The sequence below is a fragment of the Balaenoptera musculus genome, chromosome 5, assembly GCF_009873245.2.
Source record: "Balaenoptera musculus isolate JJ_BM4_2016_0621 chromosome 5, mBalMus1.pri.v3, whole genome shotgun sequence".
Lineage (NCBI taxonomy): Eukaryota > Metazoa > Chordata > Mammalia > Artiodactyla > Balaenopteridae > Balaenoptera > Balaenoptera musculus.
This window is the reverse complement of record NC_045789.1, coordinates 83,690,179-83,713,361: the sequence shown is the minus strand read 5'-3', so window position 1 is coordinate 83,713,361 and position 23,183 is coordinate 83,690,179. Positions and strand designations below refer to the sequence as shown.

Sequence of the window (23,183 nt, the reverse complement as noted above, 5' to 3'; positions counted from 1 at the left end):
AAAAAGCCTTGGGTATGAATGTGAGAGACTGAGGGAAAGTTTTAGGGTCAGAACCAGAGCTAAAATATCAGTTTTCTAATCGTTAGAGAAAATGTACTTTTAAGATGGACCTTACAAATAGGTTAAAAAACACTACTGTTATCAGGAATGTTTATGCAGTATGGTAATGGCCTTTTCTCATGTATCCTTATACCAGACAAGCCAGGTTTTGATAAAGCTTTAAGGACATCAAGCAGAGAACAGCAGTTTCACTGGCTAATTAATCTCCCTCTTTATATGTAGTTTGATGCGTCTCTTCTACATATCAAGGTGTGTTCTGTTTCTCCCACCATACAATCTATTCTGGGTTGACTAACTTCAGACTTGTCAGCACTAGACAACCTCCTTCCCACCACATTGCATTAGGCTGTGTCAGCTTCCTTTTCTACAAACGGTTTCTTTCTTTCATCCTTTGTCCATATCTGTCTTCTCAAGGTTCATCCCCTTATCTTTAACTTTAACTTTAACTTTAACTTCCAAGCACTATGAAGTTCGATGCTTATTTTTGTTCCCCACCTAATGATTATATTTTTTGAGGATATGAACTGAGTCTTGTGCCTTATTCTTTGGCATTACAGCTCGATTTTGTGTTCTCTGTGCTGCTTATTTCACTAAGTCACACAGCCTTTATATACAATATCTTAGTATTGGTATTTCTACTTTTATCATACATTTTTCCAAAAACAGAAACCTCATAACGTTGTCTATAAGCATATTCCTACCAAATACCGCTTTAGTAACGGAGATGATTTTGTTTTCCTAGCCCTACCTTTTAAATATGAAAAAAAAAATAGCTTTCACTTTTATTTCTCAATCTACAAAGTTCTATTGTCCACTCTATGAATTCATGACTCGAAAATTTCAGTTTAATCTTTTCAGTTACCATTCTATGTTGTTTTAGTTATTTATAAACTCGGCTATTTATAAAATAATTTTATTACTTGTTACATCTTGATAAGTTGTACTACTAGTGATCATCTGTGTTTTGTGTGTGTATATTTATTTTCCAAAGTTTCTCATAAGTACACCTTTAGTTATTTTTGTATCTTTCACAGTGCAGTGCTAATTTCCAAATATATTGTCTCATAATAATCTACCCTTCCTAAAATCAAAGGAAGAATTTACTATATATCAGATCCTTGCGGTATTAAGGATTCATGTACAAAAAATGCTGTATTTCATGCTAGATTAAAGTATTTTGCCACAAATTAAGAACATGAGGAGTCCCCTTTCTTTTTTTTTTTTTTTCCTGGCTTGGGAGATTCCCACACTTGATTCTTCCAAAGATAAAATGCTGATCCCCAAATAATCACTTAGGAATATTTAAATGTAGGAATAATTATATTTTTGTTATTTTGATATTACTGGAATATGTAGGTTTTAATTTTGAAGGGAGATTTAAATTTTTAAATATTATGTGTAATGGCAGTTAATATTTTTAAAATTAAGTACAAAATTTAAAATTTATAATAAAAAAAGCAAAGCTACCAAAAAATTGTGTTCATTCATATTAGATAAAATGTAAGTTGGCTACAAAAAAAAAAAATTTAAGTTTGCTACTTTGAGCTCATTTATTTTAATTCAACAGGCCTAGATACTGCATGTGCCTTCAGAATTCTTTGATGCTAATCTTTTATGATAACCAATTAGCTTCCAAATTTCTCAATTCAAGGGCTGACTAATACTATTACCTAAGCATTAAGTGGGTATGTTATTTTAAACAGAGATGATGGCTAATAGTAAGCAGTGTGTCAAAGACCAGAGGAGTTGAGAAACTGGAAAGTTTTGAGACATCCTGTCTAAACAGGATTAAGGCAAAACCAAAAGGATTATCATGCTTCAAGCCCCAAAGATCTTTGTGATAGCTGCTTTCCTAAACATCAGGATTAAAGGTTAGAATCACATTCAGAAACAAGAATGCAAACATGTATTCACAAAACTCCCTGTCTTTAGAGAAAAATTCAAGAATGTCCCAGCCCTTCTGTAAATATTACACTAAGAAATGTATTGGTGTGAGGGGTCAAAAACATTTTTTTTTTCACACAAAAAACTAATCTCTCCTACCTTTCAACTTTACGATACTTAAAAAAAAAATTGACTGTATTTTTTTAGAACAGTTTTGGTTCACAAAACAATGGAGAGGAAGGTACAGAGGTTTCCCGTGTGCCCCCTGCCTCCACAAATGCATAACCTTCCCCCTTACAATGTCCCCCACCACAGAGGAATACCTCTTCTTCATAAAATATGCATATTTCAATCAGTTTATCTCCAGTCTGTCTAAAAGCTTCTCTAAATAGTGTAAAAATATCATTTTTCGTATAAAGTTTGTATTTAAATAAAAGCATACAAAGTTAAAGATTTCTTTAAAAACAAATACTTAGAGCAAAATCTGTAGCAGTATTAGGTTTACAGGTGTGGTATTATCTCCTATATTGATTTATAAAAGCAGTTAATCACTATTAAAATTCAAATCGTTTAGTATTATCATCAACTTTTTATTAAAATTTTTCACTTTCTTTCCATATAATTCTATATATTTACTTTTAAAAAATTACATATAGTCCAGATTAAACCATGTCTACAAAAATATAATTAAAACACAAAACTTTTTGCAACTTTTATTAGTTTGACCTCTTGCAGTATATAGGGATTCTACAAATCTAATTCTTTTTTTTTTGTTAAATTAGCAAGTTGAAGTCGTTTTGATATCACAACTACATACCCTTAGGAGAGCGTAAAAAGGAAGATGCATTGTGAGCAATTAGATGTATGTCAATTAGATGGAGACAGAACAAATAAATGGTTATAATCCTACTGTGTGTGGGGGGAAGAATACATATACCTTTGGTTTTGTTTATCCAATAGTTTTTTTTTTTTTTCTTAAATCTGTTGTAAAAAAAAAACAACTATACCTATAGAAAAATAGCCTGCCTTAAACTACCCAGTCGAAAAGTGAGAATAAGATGGTAGCTCATTACTTGTAGCAGCCCCTGTGTCCTAGACTTGGAAGATGATAGTTGGAGAGTGTTCAGATTAACGCCGTTAGAAATACCTAATTTGTTTAAATTATCTTTGAAATTTATCTAGTTTTTTTTAAAAAAGAAAGAAAACAAGCTCAGGGTTTTTGGAAATTGTTTTATTGGCAAGGTCTATGGATGGACACCATTGTGTAGGGGCTGCTGATTTTCCCTTTACAAATTTCCCCATCTCCCTTCCCCAGGTGTTGCTGCCATCACTACCTTTCCCTTCCTCCCCTTTCCTCATGGCAAGACGCATGGAAGAAGAGTGCTGTTAAGGCCTCTCCATTAATGAACAGGTATGGTGGTTCTCATGAATCAGTGCAGTGCCCCTCTTCTGCGTTCTCCATTAATAGTCTATCTCTTTTATATTGAGAAGACTCATTTACCCACCTACACAGAGCCTACTGATACAGAAAAATCACTCAACCTGAGTATATCTTTACATATTTCAGCATGCTATGCATTTCAGAATTCCCTGCACAGTTGCAAAATACTTTTTAAATGTAAAGGAATACAGAAGAATTTATTATATCATTTTCAGAGAAAGGTGCTATGCAGTTTCCTCAACTGATTGTACAGGAATTAAATGGACCCTGTATGCTTCTATATGCCTCTTTCAATGTTATACAAATACTTTTTATGTAACATATCTTTGAAAAGTATAAAATGGAAATACTTTGTGAATTAACTCAAAATTCAATTATTATAGCATTTGAATTTTCAAAAGCATTACACAAAACTGTATGTACATTAATTATAATGCTTATTGATCTGGTTATAGAAAATTAGGTATGAGCCAGTTCAAATGAATCTAAATACAAATCGATGTCATCCAGATGTCAGAGCTGAACATATGCTAATCGCTTTCCTCAAAACTTTCTTTTGTCAATTCAGCTGGTGGCATTTGAGGGAGGTGGGGGGCACTATTTCTTTCAGCAGTCCCAAGATTACCTCATTCAGGCTGCTACCTTTTGAAAGGAGCTAGGCCCTCAGGGCTCAAACAACAGCAGAGTCATAACCTATAAAACAAATACTAAGTCATCACAGAGAAACACCCACCTTCTTAATATCCTAGGTGAACTGGTCCACCTAGCTCCTGCAGGGGCTTGTTTTGAGGATGTGTCAGGCTCTACATCCTTGTGACTATCCAGATCTTTGAGACATGTAACTAGAACACTACCTTTGGGCTAGGAAGATTATTGGCAGATGTCTTAAAAACCAAAACAAAAAAAACAGTGGTTGTGTCTATAGGTGTGCAAGTGTGTGGCAGCACTATTTGTGGTATTCCTTAAAATAGTAGCAAAATTAAGACTTGTTTGTGTACATAAACAAAGCAAGCTCTTTTGAGTTATAGGCATTTTCACTGATGCGACCATTAACCATTAAAGGCTGGAGCATTAATCTTCATTCAGGAATGCATGGCCTCTTACTCCAAAAAGCTCTGAAATCATTGGCTGGCCTTCATGATCCCATTTCTACCTACATTTCTAGTCCATATTTTATACCTTTACCCTGATGTACACTGTACTCTGGCCTCCCCATCTTTCTCAATGGCTATAAATAATCTTCCCTGTCCACAATCCTCTGCATTGTTGGGTCTTTCCATCTGGAGAGCACTTTCCCCAGGTCTGTTTGGAAAACTCACAAGAACAATAATAACAGCAAACATGTACAGAGGGTTTACTGTGTGTCGGGCACAAAGTAAATAAACTTAATAATCTCCACTTTCTTAATTCATCCATACAAAGGAACATAGAGTTAGAAATTATTATTATTCATATTTAATTGATAAAAAATGAGGCTTGGAGAAAACCTAAAGTGGCCAAAATCACTCAGAATTGACCGAAGTGCCATGTGCCTTATGTAGTATCTTCTGATTCCTCCCAAGCAAAGCTAGGATTCTCATTCATGTTCAGCTCTGAGTTTCTATGATTCCATCTTATTCTTTATGAACTCTTCTATGTCCACAGTGTTTGTTACTCACTAAATGCTGAGCAAATGAACGAATTTTTAGAAAGAAGTCATTCATCCTTTTCACCCTTGTATGGACCCTTCTCCTCATCCACACTTCCTTCTACTCTGTTTTTATTCCCCTTAGTTTGTGGCTCTTGACTATTATTAGATTCACAGATGACATAATAAATTGTATCATAAGAAATCAGTCATTATTTCCCCCTAATTTTAGGACCTGCAATTAAAAACCAAGTAAGTATAAAATAATTGAAAACACAGAAAGAAAATCATTTAAATTTTATAAAATTTATCAAATCTAGTGATAAGAAAAGAAGAACAGATATACTTATATCTCACATGGAAAGAAGGAAATTCAAGCAAAATGGTCTAAAGTTTTGAGGAAAGGTTATCAGAGAAACACTTTTTTTTACATTATAGGCAAATAAAGGAAATATGCACCATATAAGAAAAGAGTCGTTTACCATACAAGAAAAGAAAGAAATGGAGAAGTAAAATTAGATGAGCAAAAGAGGATAAACCAAGAAAGAAAAGAAAAATCTTTGAGAAATTAGAAACAAAAAGATTTTAGGAAAGTGAATAAATTGAAAAGCAATAAAAAATTGAAGGAAAGATATTGAAAACCATGGACACTGAAAGAACTTTAAGAGAATATGAAATAAACCTTGGAGGGAAAAAAATTAATGCAGGTAGAGAAAAAGGGCTTTATTTATGAGTTCATGTTTCCTTTATTCTTAGAAAAGCCTTTGAGGTAAAATGGCTGGAGAGAGAAACGGGAGTTAAGATACGTTACCTTGTGTACACTGTATTTTTCTAGGACTTTTTTTGTGGAAACAGTGCTTTTGAGAACAAGATAAGCACTTAAGCATTAACTTGGAGCTATGCACTTAGAACTAAAAAAGTTGTGCCTAGAGGGTACAATTGAGCAGGCCTTGATGGAAAATTAGGATACAAGTCAAAATACCCTCCTCTCCCCACTTTCTACCAAGATAATCTTAGAATTAACCAATCTGTTAGCCCTGTGAATATAAGGATCATTTCATTTCTATTTTTCTTTATGTGGAGTGCCTGGAGCACAGAATGAATATTTGCTGAATTAGTCATGGAATTTTAAGAGTTGGTAGAGAGATTATGGTCCAACCAATCTAGTCTAGATTGTTCATGCATCCCTCAGCACCATCATAAGAATCACTAATCTCTGCTCGAATGATTCCAGTGACACAAAATCCAGAGGTGGCTCACTTTATTTGAGGACATGTTTAACTTTTCAGCTTTTTCTTATATTTCTTATCAAATTCTGCTTTCCCATAACTTGAATCCATTTATCCTGAATTTTCCCGTTGGGAAAACACAGAATAAGTTCTATTCCTTCTCCAAATGAAAGTACTTCCAGGACCTAAATTCAGATAGACACTCTATCCTAATGTCTAGCTATATAATGTCTCTCTCTTTCTCTCTCTTTCTCCCTCTCTCCCTCTCTCTTTTTCTGGTTTACAGCCCAAGTTTTCCTAACTGTTCTATGTTACTTGATTGCAAATACTTTTAGCATTCTGGTTATTCTCATTTAGTGCAAAATACTTTATCAAAAGAACAAGGAATTCATAATGGGCTCCCTCGGTTTATATGCTTATATTTGTTCAGTATGAAGAACCCAGAAAATCCACTTAAGTAACTTCAGGGGGAAAAAAGGAGGTGCAGTTTAAAACTGCATATAGCTTTGTTCTGAATTTGTACAGAATAAAGGTATGGCTTGGCTAGTATAATATATAAATAAAATAAAATAAGTACAAGTATGCACAAAAATGAATGAAAAAAGAAAAAAATGAATGAATTGAAAAATAGTGTTTGATGAAAGTAAAAGAATTTTAAGTGTCTACTTTTTATTTCTTAATTGAATAAATATTTTGGTTTGAGTTGGTGCCTGAGATGAGTTTTTCTTTAAGATGCCCATTCACCATTCTAACAAATTTGGTACAAAAAAATACATATCTTTACATGGATAATATCAGTGGAAGTAAAAGGCAAACAAAACAAAAGTAGAACAAAACAAAAACTATTTTCTCAATGCAAATTATTGACTTTAATGACTAAATATGTGCTTGCATATAACAAACACTATGTTACATGGAGGTCAAAATAGAGCAAAATAAGATTGAAAGATATATAAAGGATGCCCTGTCAGATATGGACTTTCCTCAGTAAAAGTTACCAAAAAGTAAATTCTTCATGTATGTGAACTCTTTCTTAATGCCAAATTGCTATCAATACCCCTTGGTGAGTCCTATTCATGAGTAGATTACGGCACTCTCTCAGAAGCCCTGCACATCTGCCTTTCAGTGAGTGCCTACACAGAATATATGGCCTTTTCTAGAACTGGGAAATTTAATCAATTTGCTGGCAGAGAGTACTTTTTATGCCACACCACTTTTCCCTGACCCTACCCAAAATTTCAATTTTCAATGTGCTTCATATATTATGAACCTATATAATCTTAATGAACGTCTTCCATATGGTCATTATAGTGATTGACTTTATATTCTCAAAAGCTCCAGTGCCTACATAAATTCTTTCTCTATCAATCATACTCATGTTGCTTTGTATGCTCCCTCAATTCCCAAAGTAATACCCTTTTGATATTTGGTTATATATGAGTCTTCTTAGGCAATATTCTCAAAATAACAGAAAACCTATATGTGCTTTGTCTATCAGTGCTATAGAAGATGTATATACTATGTGCACATATATAATTTAACATTTTAAAATTTCTTTTAATATTTTAGAAAGAGGGGAGTTAAATGCAGGAGGTACAGATTAATCAATTAACCTCTCAAAACCTCACTTATTTCACCAAAATGGGGATTTAACTAAAACTGATCTTTAAAGTAACTTTCAATTTTCTACAGAATATGGAAGACAAGGAATTTTAGAAATTGGGGTTTTGGTCTAGGTTTTCCAATAAATGATATTTAACCTCCCTGGAGCATGGTTTCCTCATCTGTATAAAATGGAAACCAAGGTAGACCAGGGATGTTATCTTTAGTGATAGCATGTGTTGACCTATTTTTCTTTCTGGAGCTTTCTCTTGAGAAGGATTCTGAGAACTTCCTTTGACTCTGTGGCATGGATTGCTGTGACCATGTGCTCAATTAGCATTTATGTTATAGGCTTCTTACACAATTTCTAAGAAGGCTTCTAATGAAGAAAAAAAAAGTTTATTGATTGCTATCACTTAAGCTGCTATATTTTTTCCTTTTTTGTGTGCTTTTAAAAATATGTGAATCCAAGAAAATGTTTGATGTGCTGAGGAAGACAGGTGGAGAGGACAGTCATTTAAAAGATATTTGAAGCACTTTAATGCAGAGAGAGACAAAGGATTTGACTCATTCTTTGTGATTCCTGGAGGCAGAACAGATGCTAGCAGGTGTAAATGGTAGAAAATTACTTCCTTATAAGGATAAAATGTATTATCTTAAGAAATGCTCAACAAAATCTGCTCCATAGAATAGTCTGTATTCTGAAATCTTTATCACTGACGATATCAAAGTTTAGGTTGCATGATAATTTCTCAAAGTCATTATTAAAGGAATTCATTCATAAGATAACAAGTTAGACAAAATGGATTCCAACACTAAAGGTCTGTGATTCTATGGTAATCAACAGACATAATAGCGATAATTCTGGACTGGAATCTGGTGACATAATTCTCAAAGATTTCATTGGACTGGGTGATTGAGAATTTTTAACGTAAGTCGTCTAATTTTTAGCCAATGCTACAGTGTTCTAGTGAAGCTCTTTAATTTTACTAAGACTACCCTTCCGAAGACAAAGTCTCTAATTTTCATTTGTGGAACCATCACTTCTTTTGCACCTGGAGACACAACTCTGTCCTCGTTTTGAATGTTATTTCTCTATTGCAATGAAACTGACTATAGCAAGGTCGTAATAAAGACAACTTGCAAAAGTAATTTAATGATTGATTGTTTTCAACTTATTAAGGAGTGGAATATAAAGCATTCTCATAGAATCATAAATTATTTTATCTGGAAGAAATTGTTTTATCTGAAAATTCATCATTTTGAAATCTAGTTAATGAAAAGAGTAACTTTTTCAAGGTCATTAAGTTAGTGAGAGAGCTGTGCTCCAGATTTTCTGAATCACAATCCAGGGGTAGCCAAATTTACTGCAGTAGCATGCTTAAAAGTACAGATCTTGGTGAGTTGACACTTTCTTTTGTGTCCTTGGATTCACTGCTTATCTGGAATCAGCAGAATGAAATAGGAAAGCGAACAATTTTATTCATAAGAATCAGAAAAACACTCGGTAGTGTAGTCTGGAGGGACATGGGAGTTGGCATTCTTTTGCAAAGCTTGACATTACAAACATTCTTTGTAATCGACTAACAATTTTTGCCAGAAGTGAAACCAGTCAAAGATATATTCCAACTTAAAATTAGGAGTTTCCTCATATGACCTTATCACCACCACCTTGTGGCTGGGGACACCACAGTATGCAACACCCCCAGAGTTTACAGCAAATAAAGCAGAGCAAGTTACCAAAGCTTCCAATCATAAGCCTTAACAAGACTCAACTATCATCATTTAAGCTTGCCTGTCCACTCTAATCAGGACAACAGGCATCAATTAAATAAATAGAACATCCGATTATAAAGAGAATTGTTAACACAGGCACATTAGCTGCTTGTAATAGGATATTAGCTAATTGACAGGGGGAAAAATGTCCTTAGACACCATAATGCATATTACTCAGGATTTTAATTCTTTGTGATCTTTGTTACGTGTAATACCATGATAAGCCAGTGTGTTCAAGTAATGAAGAAAATGCAGGAAAATATTTTTAAAACAACAAAGAAATGTAGATCTAATTTAGAAGTTATGCCACTTTTGTGAGGATAATGGAAAACTTGGCCATAATGCTAAAGGTTTACTGATTTCTGAATTTATAATTCAGAACAAAAAAATGAGGTTGGGAAGGCTGATGGCTTTCCAGAGGTGTTTTGGATCATTTATTTTAAAAGGATTTTCCAATAAAGCGTGATACTATCAATGACTTTTTTCTTATTTCTGAACTGATTATTAAAAAGACATTGTATATTATATGTCTTTAAATATGTGAATTAGGTAGGCTTTGCATAGTAAGTATCTTTTAGTATATATCCATAAGACATTTTCTTCCAGGGGACTGAAGTTCTAATTTTATCATGGAGCTAAATGGAAAGATAACTTTCAGCTAATCCATTAATTTGCTTTATTGCAAACTCTGCTGGATCACATTAGGTTAGGGGAAAATGTCCAAATAGTTTTCATTTCAGTAGGAATGAGGAATCAAATCATTTGGTGATGTTTTGCAACACTCGTGCTTAAGAAAAGTGTGGTTATGCCTCAGAGACTGAAAATGTATGCTGAAGTGTGATGAGTAGAGGGTAGCTCTATGAGAAAGTAAAGAGAGGGAAGATTGATTAAAAGTAGGCAGAACAAAGTACATGTGCATGGAAAGAATAAGTGAAGTAGGAAGTTACAGTTTTTTTTAAATCTGCTTAACTTTTAGTTAATTTGTTTGTTGCATGACAAGACAAGGAAGAGGACTGGGAATGAGGGCAAGTAAGAGTGAGGGAGGAAGGAAATCAATAGTACTGCGCCAGGCCTGCTCAAGAGAGTGCCTTTTTAGATGTCTCATATGGTTAACTGGGTCGATAGTCTCTTTTCACTTTTCCAGAATATATGTCAGGGATACAGGAGCATTATGTAAACATGGCAACCTATCAAATATGTATCAAAGAATACAGAATCTTTTTATGACCAATTAGGTTGCCCTAATAGTGGTATAAGGTTATTATATATCACAAAAGAAATATATCCATGTGTGTGTAAAACTACAATTTATTACTTTTGGATTTAAAGAATAACTTTAGAGAATAAAATATATTTTATGTACCAAATTCTCCTTTTAACAAGTCTCTTTTAGTTTTAAGAAGAGTTTGGTGTAAGTTATGAGAAAAAAATCTTCATGTATTTTTGGCCAAGCACTTTAAAGTTCTAATGATATATATATAATTGAATGACAGAGTCTTTGAATTCTATAGTGCTTTACAATTTTCCCAAGTTCCAGACACAGGATTTCATATAATCCTATAATAACCCTTCCTTTTCCCCCACCCCTATATTGCCCCTCCCCCCTTCCCTCGCCCCACTATTGACCGATAGTTTGCTCTCTATATCTGTGAGTCTGTTTCTTTTTTGTTTTATTTACTAGTTTGTTGTATTTTTTAGATTCAACATATAAGTGATATCATATAATATTTGTCTTTCTCTCTCTGACTTACTTCACTTAGTATGATAATCTCTAGGTCTATCTGTGTTGCTGCAAATGGCAAAATTTCATTCTTTTTTTATGGCTGAGTAATATTCCACTGTATATATGTACCACATCTTTATCCATTCATCTGTTGATGGACACTTAGGTTGCTTCCATACCTTGGCAATTGTAAACAATGTTGCTATGAATATTAGGGTGTATGTATCTTTTCATGTAGTGTTTTTGTTTTTTTCAGGTATATACCCAATAGTGGAATTGCTGGGTCATATGGTAGTTGTATTTTTAGTTTTTTGAGAAACCTCCATACTGTTTTCCACAGTGGCTGCACCAATTTACCTTCCCACCAATAGTATCTGAGGGTTCCATTTCTCCATATCCTGGCTGACATTTGTTATTTGTGTTTAAAGTTGTAATGATATTTTAACAAATTGGATTAGTTCAATCTGGAAGTGAAATGGTTTACAAATGAAATAAGTGATTATGGGGCATTGCAGGACTTTTACAGGATATAGCTTTTTTTTTTTTAATGAGAGAATTTTAATCTTTTTTTTTTTTTTAATAAATTTATTTATTTATTTTTGGCTGCGTTGGGTCTTTGTTGCTGTGTGCGGGCTTTTCTCTAGTTGCGGCAAGTGAGGGCTACTCTTCATTGAGGTGGCTTCTCTTGTTGCAGAACACAGGCTCTAGGCATGCAAGCTTCAGTAGTTGTGGCATGCAGCCTCAGTAGTTGTGGCTCGCAGGCTCAGTAGTTTTGGCGCATGGGCTTAGTTGCTCCACGGCATGTGGAATCTTCCCAGACCAGGGCTCGAACCCGTGTCCCCTGCATTGTCAGGAGGATTCTTAACCACTGCACCACCAGGGAAGTCCAAGAATTTTAATCTTTATCTAATTTAATCAAAAAAAGTAGACCAAAATTTTCCTATAATAAACCATTGCCACAATTAAAATAGTGACTGGCAAAAGACAAAAATCAGATTATCTCATTACCAATTTAAGAATAAATTTTTAAGAAAAGAAAATGTGTCATGAACAGATAAACCATAAAAGTATTTTACTAAGTTTTTAATAATTTATTTTTCCAAACAAAATAATATATTTTTCTTTTTCTTTTAAAGAGTCTAATATATTTGCTAGCCATTTAATTTTAATGTAACCAGTAAATAAATTGAAGAGTAGTTCAAGGAGATATCAATTATTTAACTGTTTGTTACATTTTTGTAATGGTGGGGGGAGCCTACTAATTGTTTCAATAGTGTGAAGCTCAAAGCACTATATTAGCAAAATTAGATGGTTCAGAAAGTTTAAGAAAGTAATGAATCATCTACAACTTTGTATAAGTATCACTAACATTTTCCAAAAATGTCATTTATTGGACATTGCAGTGATGCTATATGTTTAGCTTTTACCTCCAATTGAAGTTTATTTATGGATTCAATAATGAGAATGATTATGTTTTTGAATTTTGCTTATAAATTGAGGGGCACTAAAAGAAGTATTTTAGCAATATAAAGATATTTTTAAGGCAAAGATTTATTATAAATAACTGTGAGATTTCAGAGTAGTTTTTCTAAGGAGATTTGTGATATAAAAGCACCATTAGTAATTAAAATGATGAATTATTTTCAGGACTCTCATAAAGTCTAAATGTCAGAGATATAAATTATTTTATCTTATTAGATGAGTTATATATTTTTAGGAAAAAAGTAGAATTAAACATCAGAACTACTAATTACTGAGCATTTTTGATAAAGGAAAACAAACTATATTAAGTGTTACGGAGTATACTTTGGCATGGCTGTAGTTTATATGAAGGTATGTTTTTTCTATAGTTTCATGAACATTATATTTATAAGTAAAATGTGTATATTACTTATTCTTCCAGAAGTCTGATGGCATTAAATTGATTTTCAAGTGTTTGTGGGTTACTTGCCTGCCGAGTACCCTGGCACGTAAGGATTTACTTGGTTGATAATGAAACTTTTAGACTTAAACTGCAAAGTCTAAGTGTCATACACTTAAGACATACACTTAAACTGTAATGTCTTCATCTATTTTAGTAAGTGGTTATTTACTTATTTCTCTCTTTTACTTTGAATAAATAGTTGAGAGCTTCCATTTTATTTTGCACAAGTCCTAAATGAAAGGGAACATAGATAGACTTAATGAGTGATTGGCTGTCAGGGCAAAGCATTTACACTGATTGTCAGCTACTAAATATGATAGACAGTCTAACCACTCCATGTTCTATTTCTCACCTGTAAAATAATAACATAGTAACATATGTCAAGCTCCCAATAACTCATGTAGGCATGATACCCTACGGATGGTTTCAAATAGAAAAGGAGCGGGGAAGGAAGGAAGGAAAGAAGGAAACATTTTCTACTGTTTAATAAATGTGTCAGTCCCTCAGTGCATTTGGAGATGCTGCATCCAAGTAGAGAGGGCATAGAGTATGAATACAATAGAGAACTTCACAGTTAAAAAAGGAGTTTCTATGTAGGTGGGCTTAGAAAAATGCTCTTAGGAATGAATTGGAAAATGAGAATTGGCTGCAGCTAGGTTATGTAACAGGGCACTATGCAGACCCCAGGAAGCCAGTCAGTTTATTAATGAGCAGAATTCTGCCCTGCACCACTACCTCCTACTGCTAACTGTAGGCAGAACTCCTTGGGCATAGCTACTTTTGGGGGATAATCTTCTAGAGAACACTTACACAATGGTCACAGTAGAGATCTGGTGAAGAAATTACAGGATAAGTTTCATGCTGAATATTAGAGGAACAATCTTTACACATGTGATTGCTTATTGCAGGATAAAAGAAGATGAATCAAGTATAGAAATTGTTGGCCTACAAATAAAATACAAATAGAGATAAACAGAAAAAATGTAAACATGAGACTGAAAATTATGTGAGAACTGCTCATTCTCTAATAAGAGTTAATTAAAATATCATTTATCTTGTGCATCTTATTTTCTATCCCAGGATTCTCTGGCTGTTATTGATGAAAATCAACTTTGGCTGCTAAGGGGGCCTCCTTCATTTTTCATGTGAACTTCAGTTATAGTCACATGATTTTTACACAATATAAAATGAGAAAATAATAGTAAGACCATACATGAGACCAAAAATATCTCTACTGAGTTGAGGAAAAGGGAAATAATATTTATTTTTAAAATGTTTTAATCTGAGTAAACTGAGTTAGATCTCATTTTGAATACAGAAATTTTTAATTAGATTTCATTCCATTAAAGAGTCTAGGCGACTAAAATATATGAATTAAGAAAAAAGAAGGCATAGTTGTTATTTTACATTGAAATGAAAATATATGGGTTTATAGATGTTCTAGGCAGACTATTTTCTTTCAACAGATCTTCTCTTGCCATATGAATGCAGTCATTTATTATTTCTTGGGAACATTTATAAAATATTAACTATATTCTTAACACTTTTAAATTATTTTCATTCACATTTTATCTTATTCAAAAATGATTTAAAGTGGCTTATAAAAATGTATTATAAAAACTTGACAACTCGTCATGGTTTTATTATGATTGAAACATATCTAAGTCTACCAAAGCCACAGCTCCCCCCCACCTCCTCCACATATTGTTCTTGTTATTTGAAAGTGTCATCTTGGTGATTGCTCGTCACACATGAGTGTTGTCAATTGACATGGACCACGCTTGCATAAAACTTATCTGTTGGGTTCTTGACCTGATACCATCTCATTGGTTTTACTGCCATCTTCTTGCCTCAAACAGAACCAAATCAACTCACCTGTCTTGCAGATATGAATAAGCTGTCTACTGCTGCTTTATTCAAACAGAACATGCCCATAGGGTGTTATTTCAAATTTTGTTGTAATAACTTTAAAACATTTCCTCTGACCTAACTAATCTCCCTCACTCACCTCTCTACCCACAAAGTAATGTTGGTAATCTGCCTTTCCCTTTCCTTAATCAACACTCACATTTATTCAGCGCACCTCTTCTGAGCTTGATACTAGGAACAGCAGAATTCAGTCGAACAAACGCACGTTAGTTTATAAATGAGTTGAGTTGGTCTTGGAGGAAACTATTTGAGTTGAATTCCTTCTTGTATATGAAAGACTATTAAGGTCCTAAAACAGGGATATCTACAATTTTAAAAATGTTTAATAAACAGATGTCTCTGTAATAGATTGAAATTCAGGAAGTATAACTGTCTGGCATTGTAATAAGGGAGTTATACAGCACCACAGATATGTATCAAGGGTCATCAGCTGCTCTTGCTCACGTTGGACAGCCTAAGGCATTATTTTCTTAAACTATTAGCCCCCCAAATATTAAAAAGCTGTAAGATGTGTGTATGTGTGTGTGCATGTGTTTGTGTACTCACACGTGTGTGTTTCCAGTGGAGGTAGAAAGGTGGTCAGTTAAGTGTAGTCATTCTACATAAGTCATTCGTTTAAGACCCATGAGATTGATGTAAGAGTCTTGGCTTAATATTAGTATCTATCTCTATAGCTGTTTGATTTGTTCATTATTTCTGCTGAAATGATAACAGCTCAGCTGGGCTTCCACCATGAAAGTTAGAAGCCTGAAGACTAAGTTGTATTATCATCAGTGTTCTAATCAGCCAAGGTTCTTTTAACACTTAACATTTCAGGTATTTCCCAATAATAGGAAGTATTACAGCTGTTGACAGGGTGAGAATTGCGGAAGAGATATGCCTTGGTCCACTGTTGAAACCATCGTATGAAACACAAACCTTGGCTAATGGTAGCTATAATCAGGATGATCTGATAAGGACTGACTCACTGATTCCTCTGGCTTTTGGTCTAAATCTAATCAATCAAAAATAAGGTTTCCAAGTATAAAATAACATGCCATATGTTGACTAAGCATGTGTTTTGAGGCTTAAAAGTCATCGGAGATTAAATATTCCTTTCTAACTTTCGTAAGTTGCTTTTCCTGGATAATATTATTTTCTCAGTTTTTGTATATATGCTTCCTCAATATTGGGGATCTCTAAATAATGAAATTTTCCCAATTCTTGGTGATTGTTTAAGACCAAATAATACATTTACATTGTTGCAATATAATGCACCTTTAGAAAAATAGTGGTAATTAATTTCATCTAACAATTAATAATAGTAGAGAATACCTTCTTTGTGCCCAATCCTGTGCTAGGTGCTAGAGTGAATTTATAGAATTTAATCTGTTGCTTATATTGTTTTTATCCTTTTTTTTTTTTTTTCCTATTTCATTACAAATGGAGTGGCTGGATATTCCTGCATTTGTTACACTTCACAGATAGTAAAGTGGTGTATAAATATGTAGTGCCTTTTAGAGTTTATGATACCTGGCAAATCTGAATAGAATGTCAGAAAGGAAAAAAAGAAAAAAGCACAACCAAGCAAGCTACCCCTTTTTCTCATTTCCAAAATAATTTTTCAGCTCTAGGGAAATTTTGATGTGAGTTAAAACCTTCCTGAACTTTGTGAACCAGGCTTAATTCAGAAGATCACCCTGAGTCTTATGGATCGTGACAGTCTCAGAGAGGCCATATTTTTACATGGATAAACCATTCCAGGACAAATTCTACAATATATTAGACACAAATATATTACCTTTCAACTTCAAACTCTTATGTCTTATCTTGCTCCCTTGATGTATCTTCAATAAATGCATGTATTTTGGCTTTATAAGAAATACTCTATTTTCAACTAACATTAAATGATCTGCATATTATCTTATCCCAATGTTGTAAAGCAGAGTCTACCCTGTGCTTCAGAGTTCATTTTCTTTGGGGAACGTCTCATTCACAGCTTTAGTTTGCCATGAGGAAATGACAGGGTGTATTAAGTTCCTTCAGTGGCAATAGTTATATTTATTTGGGGACTTACTGCATTTCACTTTTTATATCTTTGCATATGAGAACCTCACATGTACTTCTTTTCTTACCTCCCTGGGGTAGGCAGAAATAGCAGCAGAAGATGTGGAGTTTCAGAGCTTTGGACAACAAAAGGGCAGTACTGTGAGGCCCAGCATATAATAGACTAAACTGAAATGGTTCAACAAACATTTTCCCTCACTCAGGCAATTCATGCACAGACTAGAAAGTCCTTTCCCTTTACCATGTTTTTGGATGAACTGCTTTGGTTTTGTTTTTGTTTGTTATTTTTGTTTCTTAATGCTAATCCCAACTGTGGAGAGTAAAGAGGCACTTTCCATCCCTTTGCCTAAAATTCCTTTTCAGGGAACATGACCGGTATTTAGAGTTATTGCTGTCAGCTTTGCTTGAGTGCTTATTTTTTAACTCATAGTTATGCCATGGTTTTTCACACAAAGAACTCAAGGCATTCTCTGGAATCCATAAGAAATGAATATATGTTCATTAGCTTACATCCAGTTATTTTAAATACAAAACTCTTAGTTTCTGTTGGTTTGTATTTTAATGATTTGCAATCCTAGTGTGGTATATTTGATAGGTGGTCTTTAAGATACAGTCATTTATATTTTAATTATATATGAGTTTATGTAGAATAATAAAAAATGATAGGTATTTTTTGCAATGTAAATTTATGTTTGATGATCCTGACTCACAACTGGGAAATGAAGTAATCTGGATCAGCCAAAGCATGCAGATATATGAATTGATTAAATAATCTGTATTTCCTTAATTCTAATTATATAGGATGACATCTTTAAAATTAGCGGCTAATTTTTGGGAAAACATGAAATTTAATTTTTCAGCCTTTTCAACATGCATTGAATCACTGTTATCAAAATAATTTTATTTTAAATATGTTTGACTAGAATATTTTATCAAGCTTCCGCTTTTTCCTGAAGCTCTTCCCTCTATACATCACATGATATCACATCACCTTTCATCAGTCATGCAAAGCAGAAAATCTTCAAAATTCTAAGCATTTATCCCTCATGAGAGATGTTACCTCATGCTGTTGAATCCTTCCATGCAAATTAGGTTTATTCCTAGTTCTACATCAGCACTGAGAGAAATTAAAGAGAAGAAAGTACAAAACTTGCCAGCTGGAGATAGTCGTGTTAAATATTTTGCCCTTTTGTATTCTTGCATCTGTATACTTCCATCAAAAACAAAATAATCTTTGAAGTTTTGTGGAACTTCAAGAAGAAAATTTTTTAAAGGAGAAACAAAGTAATGTTTCCCTAAATTTAGAAGCAACTACAGCCAGATTATTATGGATAATTTTCATGCAGTACCCAGATAGGATGGCCACCTTCATCCAAAAGTATTTCTGTGGAGTGAAAGTACATTTTTCTCTTGGAATCTTTCAAGAGAATTAATTTTCAGCACACACAGATGATTTAGTGGATAACCTGGACTTGTTAAACATGTATGCTGTTTCTGACCATCAACATTATAACTCATCAGACTTTTCAAAGCAAGAGCTGTTTAAATCAAAGGATTTTCATTGCAGATCCCTGACTGCTGCTGGCTAGATGTCAGAGCTTGGAAGATACTCTCTAAGTAATTGTAAAGCACTGTTCTCCAATCAGCATACATTACTGCAGAGCAAGAACTACACCATCAGAATTTCTACTGAGGTTTTAACCCAGTCATTTGAACTTTGAGTCATACAAACGTGAATGTCTCTACTGGATTAAAGGAATGTTACCTTATTCCCTTTACATAATGCTGTTCAGGACAAAAATACACTATTTTGAGTTCTCGAATTACACACTGAGGATAACTGTCATTGTTTTTGTGATAGAATTTAATATCCATAAAGTGTTTCATGTTAGCTTTCACATGCAGAGTATATAACTCTTAAAGGACAGCAGAAATTGGGAGACTTCTTTGAATATGAGACTAAAGGAAGAGAAATACATTTGTAGTTTGGTTTGGTTAAGTCTTTTGTTTATTATTTTTTTATTTTTTATTCTTTTTAAGGGAGTGGGAGATGAATTCAGTAAGAAGGGAGATATAGATGTAGATATAAATATAGATAGGTATATGTATATATTTATATATATTTGTTTATATATATATATTTTTGCCTCCAACTTTTAAGAGTAGAAGTAGGAAATCACTATGGAATCTTCACCAACTTTCACACAAAGTTTTTATATTATTAGTAACTGAAAAAGACGGAAAGGCACCCTATGTTGAGATTTGGCCGTGTTACAAATAGGGAGCAAAATGTCCTCTGAGACTATGCATCAGATTACTGTTAAAGCAGAAATAAAAGTTGAGGTTATCAAAATTGCTTTCAAGGACAAAATTCTATTATTCTTGTGAGAGAGCATATTTTAGTAAAAAGAGCATCAAAATAGGAACCTCCACTTTAACCCTTCTTAGGAAATAAACCAGGCTATCTGTCAGCCTCTGTATCCCTCAATGTCCATATTGTGAAATTATGGAATTGGGCTAAAGATTTTTAAAATTCCATCTGGTTTTAAATTTGATTTTTTTCTATGTGCCGGATGTTTTTAAATTAGCCAATATAAATAAAATGTGGATATTTCAAGTAAAAACAATTTATTATAAAAATTATAATAATTTAAAATCTCTTTTAAATTCATATAAAGATTGAGGCTAATGAAGACTGTTAAATTACAAGACAGAAAAGCAATGATTAACATTACAAAAAGAAAAAAAATCTAAGTCATAAACATTGATTTTTATCCTCCCACTTTTTTGGTTTTGTTTGAATTGTAATTTCAGACTGTACTTTTAAGGCTAAACATAAAAGAGCCTAATAGCTAGCAATAGATAGTTCCTAAAATTGGGCCAAATATAATTTCCTGCACATTTATAATCAAGCAATTCTTATAGTTCATATTATACTCATCAATAGACAGTCGTTGGCATATGACATCTTTCTGACTTTGCTATGTTAAAAATTATAGTTTTTGATTTTGCAAGAAAACCTCACAGGCTGTGATTGGCAGAAAATATAGACAATTGTATAAACCAAAGTACACTTTAAACAGTAGAAAACACTGAGTCCTATAGAAGCTGTTAAGATCCTGGAGGTAGTCTTAATATTTTTTCTCTCCTATAGATACATATATGAGGGAGAGACGAATATATAAAAATATAAATATATATTTATATAATTTATAAGCACTGATTGATTACACTCAAAGTGAGCCTTTTTACAATGGCACTAAAAAAAATACATTAATAAATATTAGCCTTCAGAACCAAATGCTTTGAGTAGCATTTCCCAAAACACAAGTATCAAAGAATTCAAGAAATGAGGCATCCATACCCTCTGAATCCAAAACTTTGGTTCCAATCTATAGAACTTTCCCCAATGAAAACCCACTGTTGTTGAGACTATTGTTCTGGAATCCAGTACAGTGAACTGGCACAGTTTATACACAACTTACGGCAGAGCCCATATCACAGCTCTGAGGAGCCTTAGGCTGGGCGTTTAACTCTTGTCCTAGATAGACTGAGAACCCTGTGAGTATAGGACTGTCACCGTGTCTGCGTCACTCACAACTTAGTGTCTCATATGTAGAAGCTCCAATATATATTCGTGAAATAGAGATAGTTCCTTGATTTTATTAAAAATATGCCCTTAAATCCAAATATCAGACACAAGGACCCTATTCTCTCTAAGTATCCATTGTCCCTCTTTGACTTTATTTATTTTGCAAATATTTGTGGAGTGTACACTGTGTTCCAAGTACCATTTAGCTTTCAGGAAGGAAAAAGATTAACCATATGGAATTCTTGCCCCATACAAATTCAGGGTTCAGTGGGAAGAAAATAAACATTGATAATAGAAAAACTGTGATCATGAATGTGTAGAAAGAATTATGGCAGAGTAAAAAAAAAGAGAGGGCAACCCAGCTTCAGGTCAGGGTCAGAGACTTTCTGATGGGGGAGACACATGAGCAGAATTTCTTTGCTTCTTTTCTACTTTAATCTCCTAAAATAACCCATAAACCCATGCTTCTCACACTTAACCTTCTGCTGACATAATTGTGCATGTGTTTTTACCACAAAGAAAAATTTACTTTTTTTTAAGCAGGGATTTTGAGAAGATAGTTAAGTTCACTTGCCAGTTATTTTGAATCCAGCTTTAATAAAGAACTGCCTAACAATGATTAGTTTTTATGTCTCTATGTGAACAAGAATGTCACCTGGACATTAAAATAATTCTTATTAAATGTTGTAAAACTGGAAATGGCTTATAATAGTTTATAGTGACACAAGACAACTCCAAGTTTTTCAAGGCATGTATGTGTCTATATACTGTGTGTCCTTTGCCCTATTACAGTTTTTCTCTCTTTTCTTTTCGGACAACCCCTATTCATGCATTAATGTCCACACATATTACCTCTTTCCACAAATTTATGTAACAATTTCAGAATCCTGCATGAAAGGATAATCTCTTCTTCCCTTTATAACATTTGTTATGTATCTCAGTCAGAGAATATTTACTGAGAGCCTGTTTTGTTTAAAGCACTGTGCCAGGAACAAAGAGTCATTTCAGCTCTACAGACAGGGCTGTTTTAGGCCAGAATGCAGAACATAGACTTACTGGTTATTTACGGCCAGTGTCCATTCTGAAAGCCTCAAGCCCTTGCTTTGCCAGTGGTTAAATATTTTGAATGTTGCCCCTACACAACACATAAAGAATCCCTGGGCATTGTAGATGTGACATTCATGTTACTTTCCTTGAAGCTCTACTACTGCACCTATGTGGCAAACTCCTCCATAAGAAAGAAATTTGATTTTGTTTCACTTTTTTTCTCAGAGGTTCCCCAGAGGAGTGTTAATTCCTGTTCTATGAATCCTTCAGGAAATGAAGGAAAACATTGGAAAAGCAATTTAGGAAATATGTTGACAAACTCAAATGAAGCAGAGAATTTGGTTCCTATACTTACAAGACTGACAAAGTGAAAAAAGGAATGATGGAGGAGGTGTCCAAATGTGCAAGCTATTGCTTAACTTTTGAGTCTTATAGATCCAAGACTGCTTGGGAGGAAAGGAGAAGAAAGGAAGTTAGAGTAAGAGAGAAGGAGAAATAAAGAGAATGCCTGCAGCTGAAAACTCAGGTTGAAAGACATGATTTTAAGGTATCTTATCTCTCATCAAAGTGTGTGGAACAAAATTTGAAGTTTTTATTCTCCGGTTTTCGATAATAATAGTGGTTAAAATCATGAACATCAGTGCCAGACAGACTCATGTTCAAGTCTCATCTGCATTTAGAAGCTGAGCGTCGCAGACACTTTAATGACCTCACTGAGCATCACCTTCCACAGATCATTTTTGCATGAATTAAAGAGATAACCATTGATTATCAGTCACTTCCTGTGCTTCCTGTGTGCTAGACTTTGCTCTCTGAATTGTGTTAATTAATTGAATTATCACAACAATCCCATGTCCTCATTCTACACATGAGAAAACTGAGGCTTAGAGTTACTCACTTTGCCTCACTCACCCGTCAGATATTTTCACCCTGGTGGTCAGATCACAGAGTCTGAACCCCGTGTGCTATGCATACCGCTATGTCTCACCCGCTTCCTCCATGCTGTGCCTGGCACGTAGTAATGCTATATAAGTAGTGTTTTATTAATAACAATTTTGAAATAGACCTATTATGCTCCCAGCATTTTATTGTAAATTACACAGCATAGAAGTGTGACAAAGTGGTAGTTGCTTTCTTCCTGGCACAAATAATATTTCATATGAGTTGAATGATACCTTTTTAATATCAGACTTCTTTTTTCTCCTATTCCTTTTTGGAAGACAAAAAGGAAAACATTGTTTTCTTTACTACTTCTACATAACCCAGGCAATCGATACTGGTTTACAGAACATATTGCTATTAA

At 33.7% G+C, this 23,183-nt stretch overlaps 1 protein-coding gene across 3 annotated transcripts in view; it reads left to right on the top strand.

Annotated features, from left to right (window-relative positions):
* The window catches only part of PCDH7 (protocadherin 7), a 405,431-nt gene that overhangs the window by 212,268 nt on the left and 169,980 nt on the right, over window positions 1–23,183 (top strand). Inside the window, exon 3 of one of the 3 annotated variants that reach the window (XM_036852868.1) lies at window positions 3,260–3,355. The exons of the other annotated variants lie outside the window; for them this stretch is intronic. Within the exon in view, the coding sequence (XP_036708763.1) occupies window positions 3,260–3,348 (89 nt within the window). The 3' untranslated portion in view covers window positions 3,349–3,355. The remainder of the gene's footprint in view (window positions 1–3,259; window positions 3,356–23,183) is intronic. 3 annotated transcript variants of the gene reach the window in all.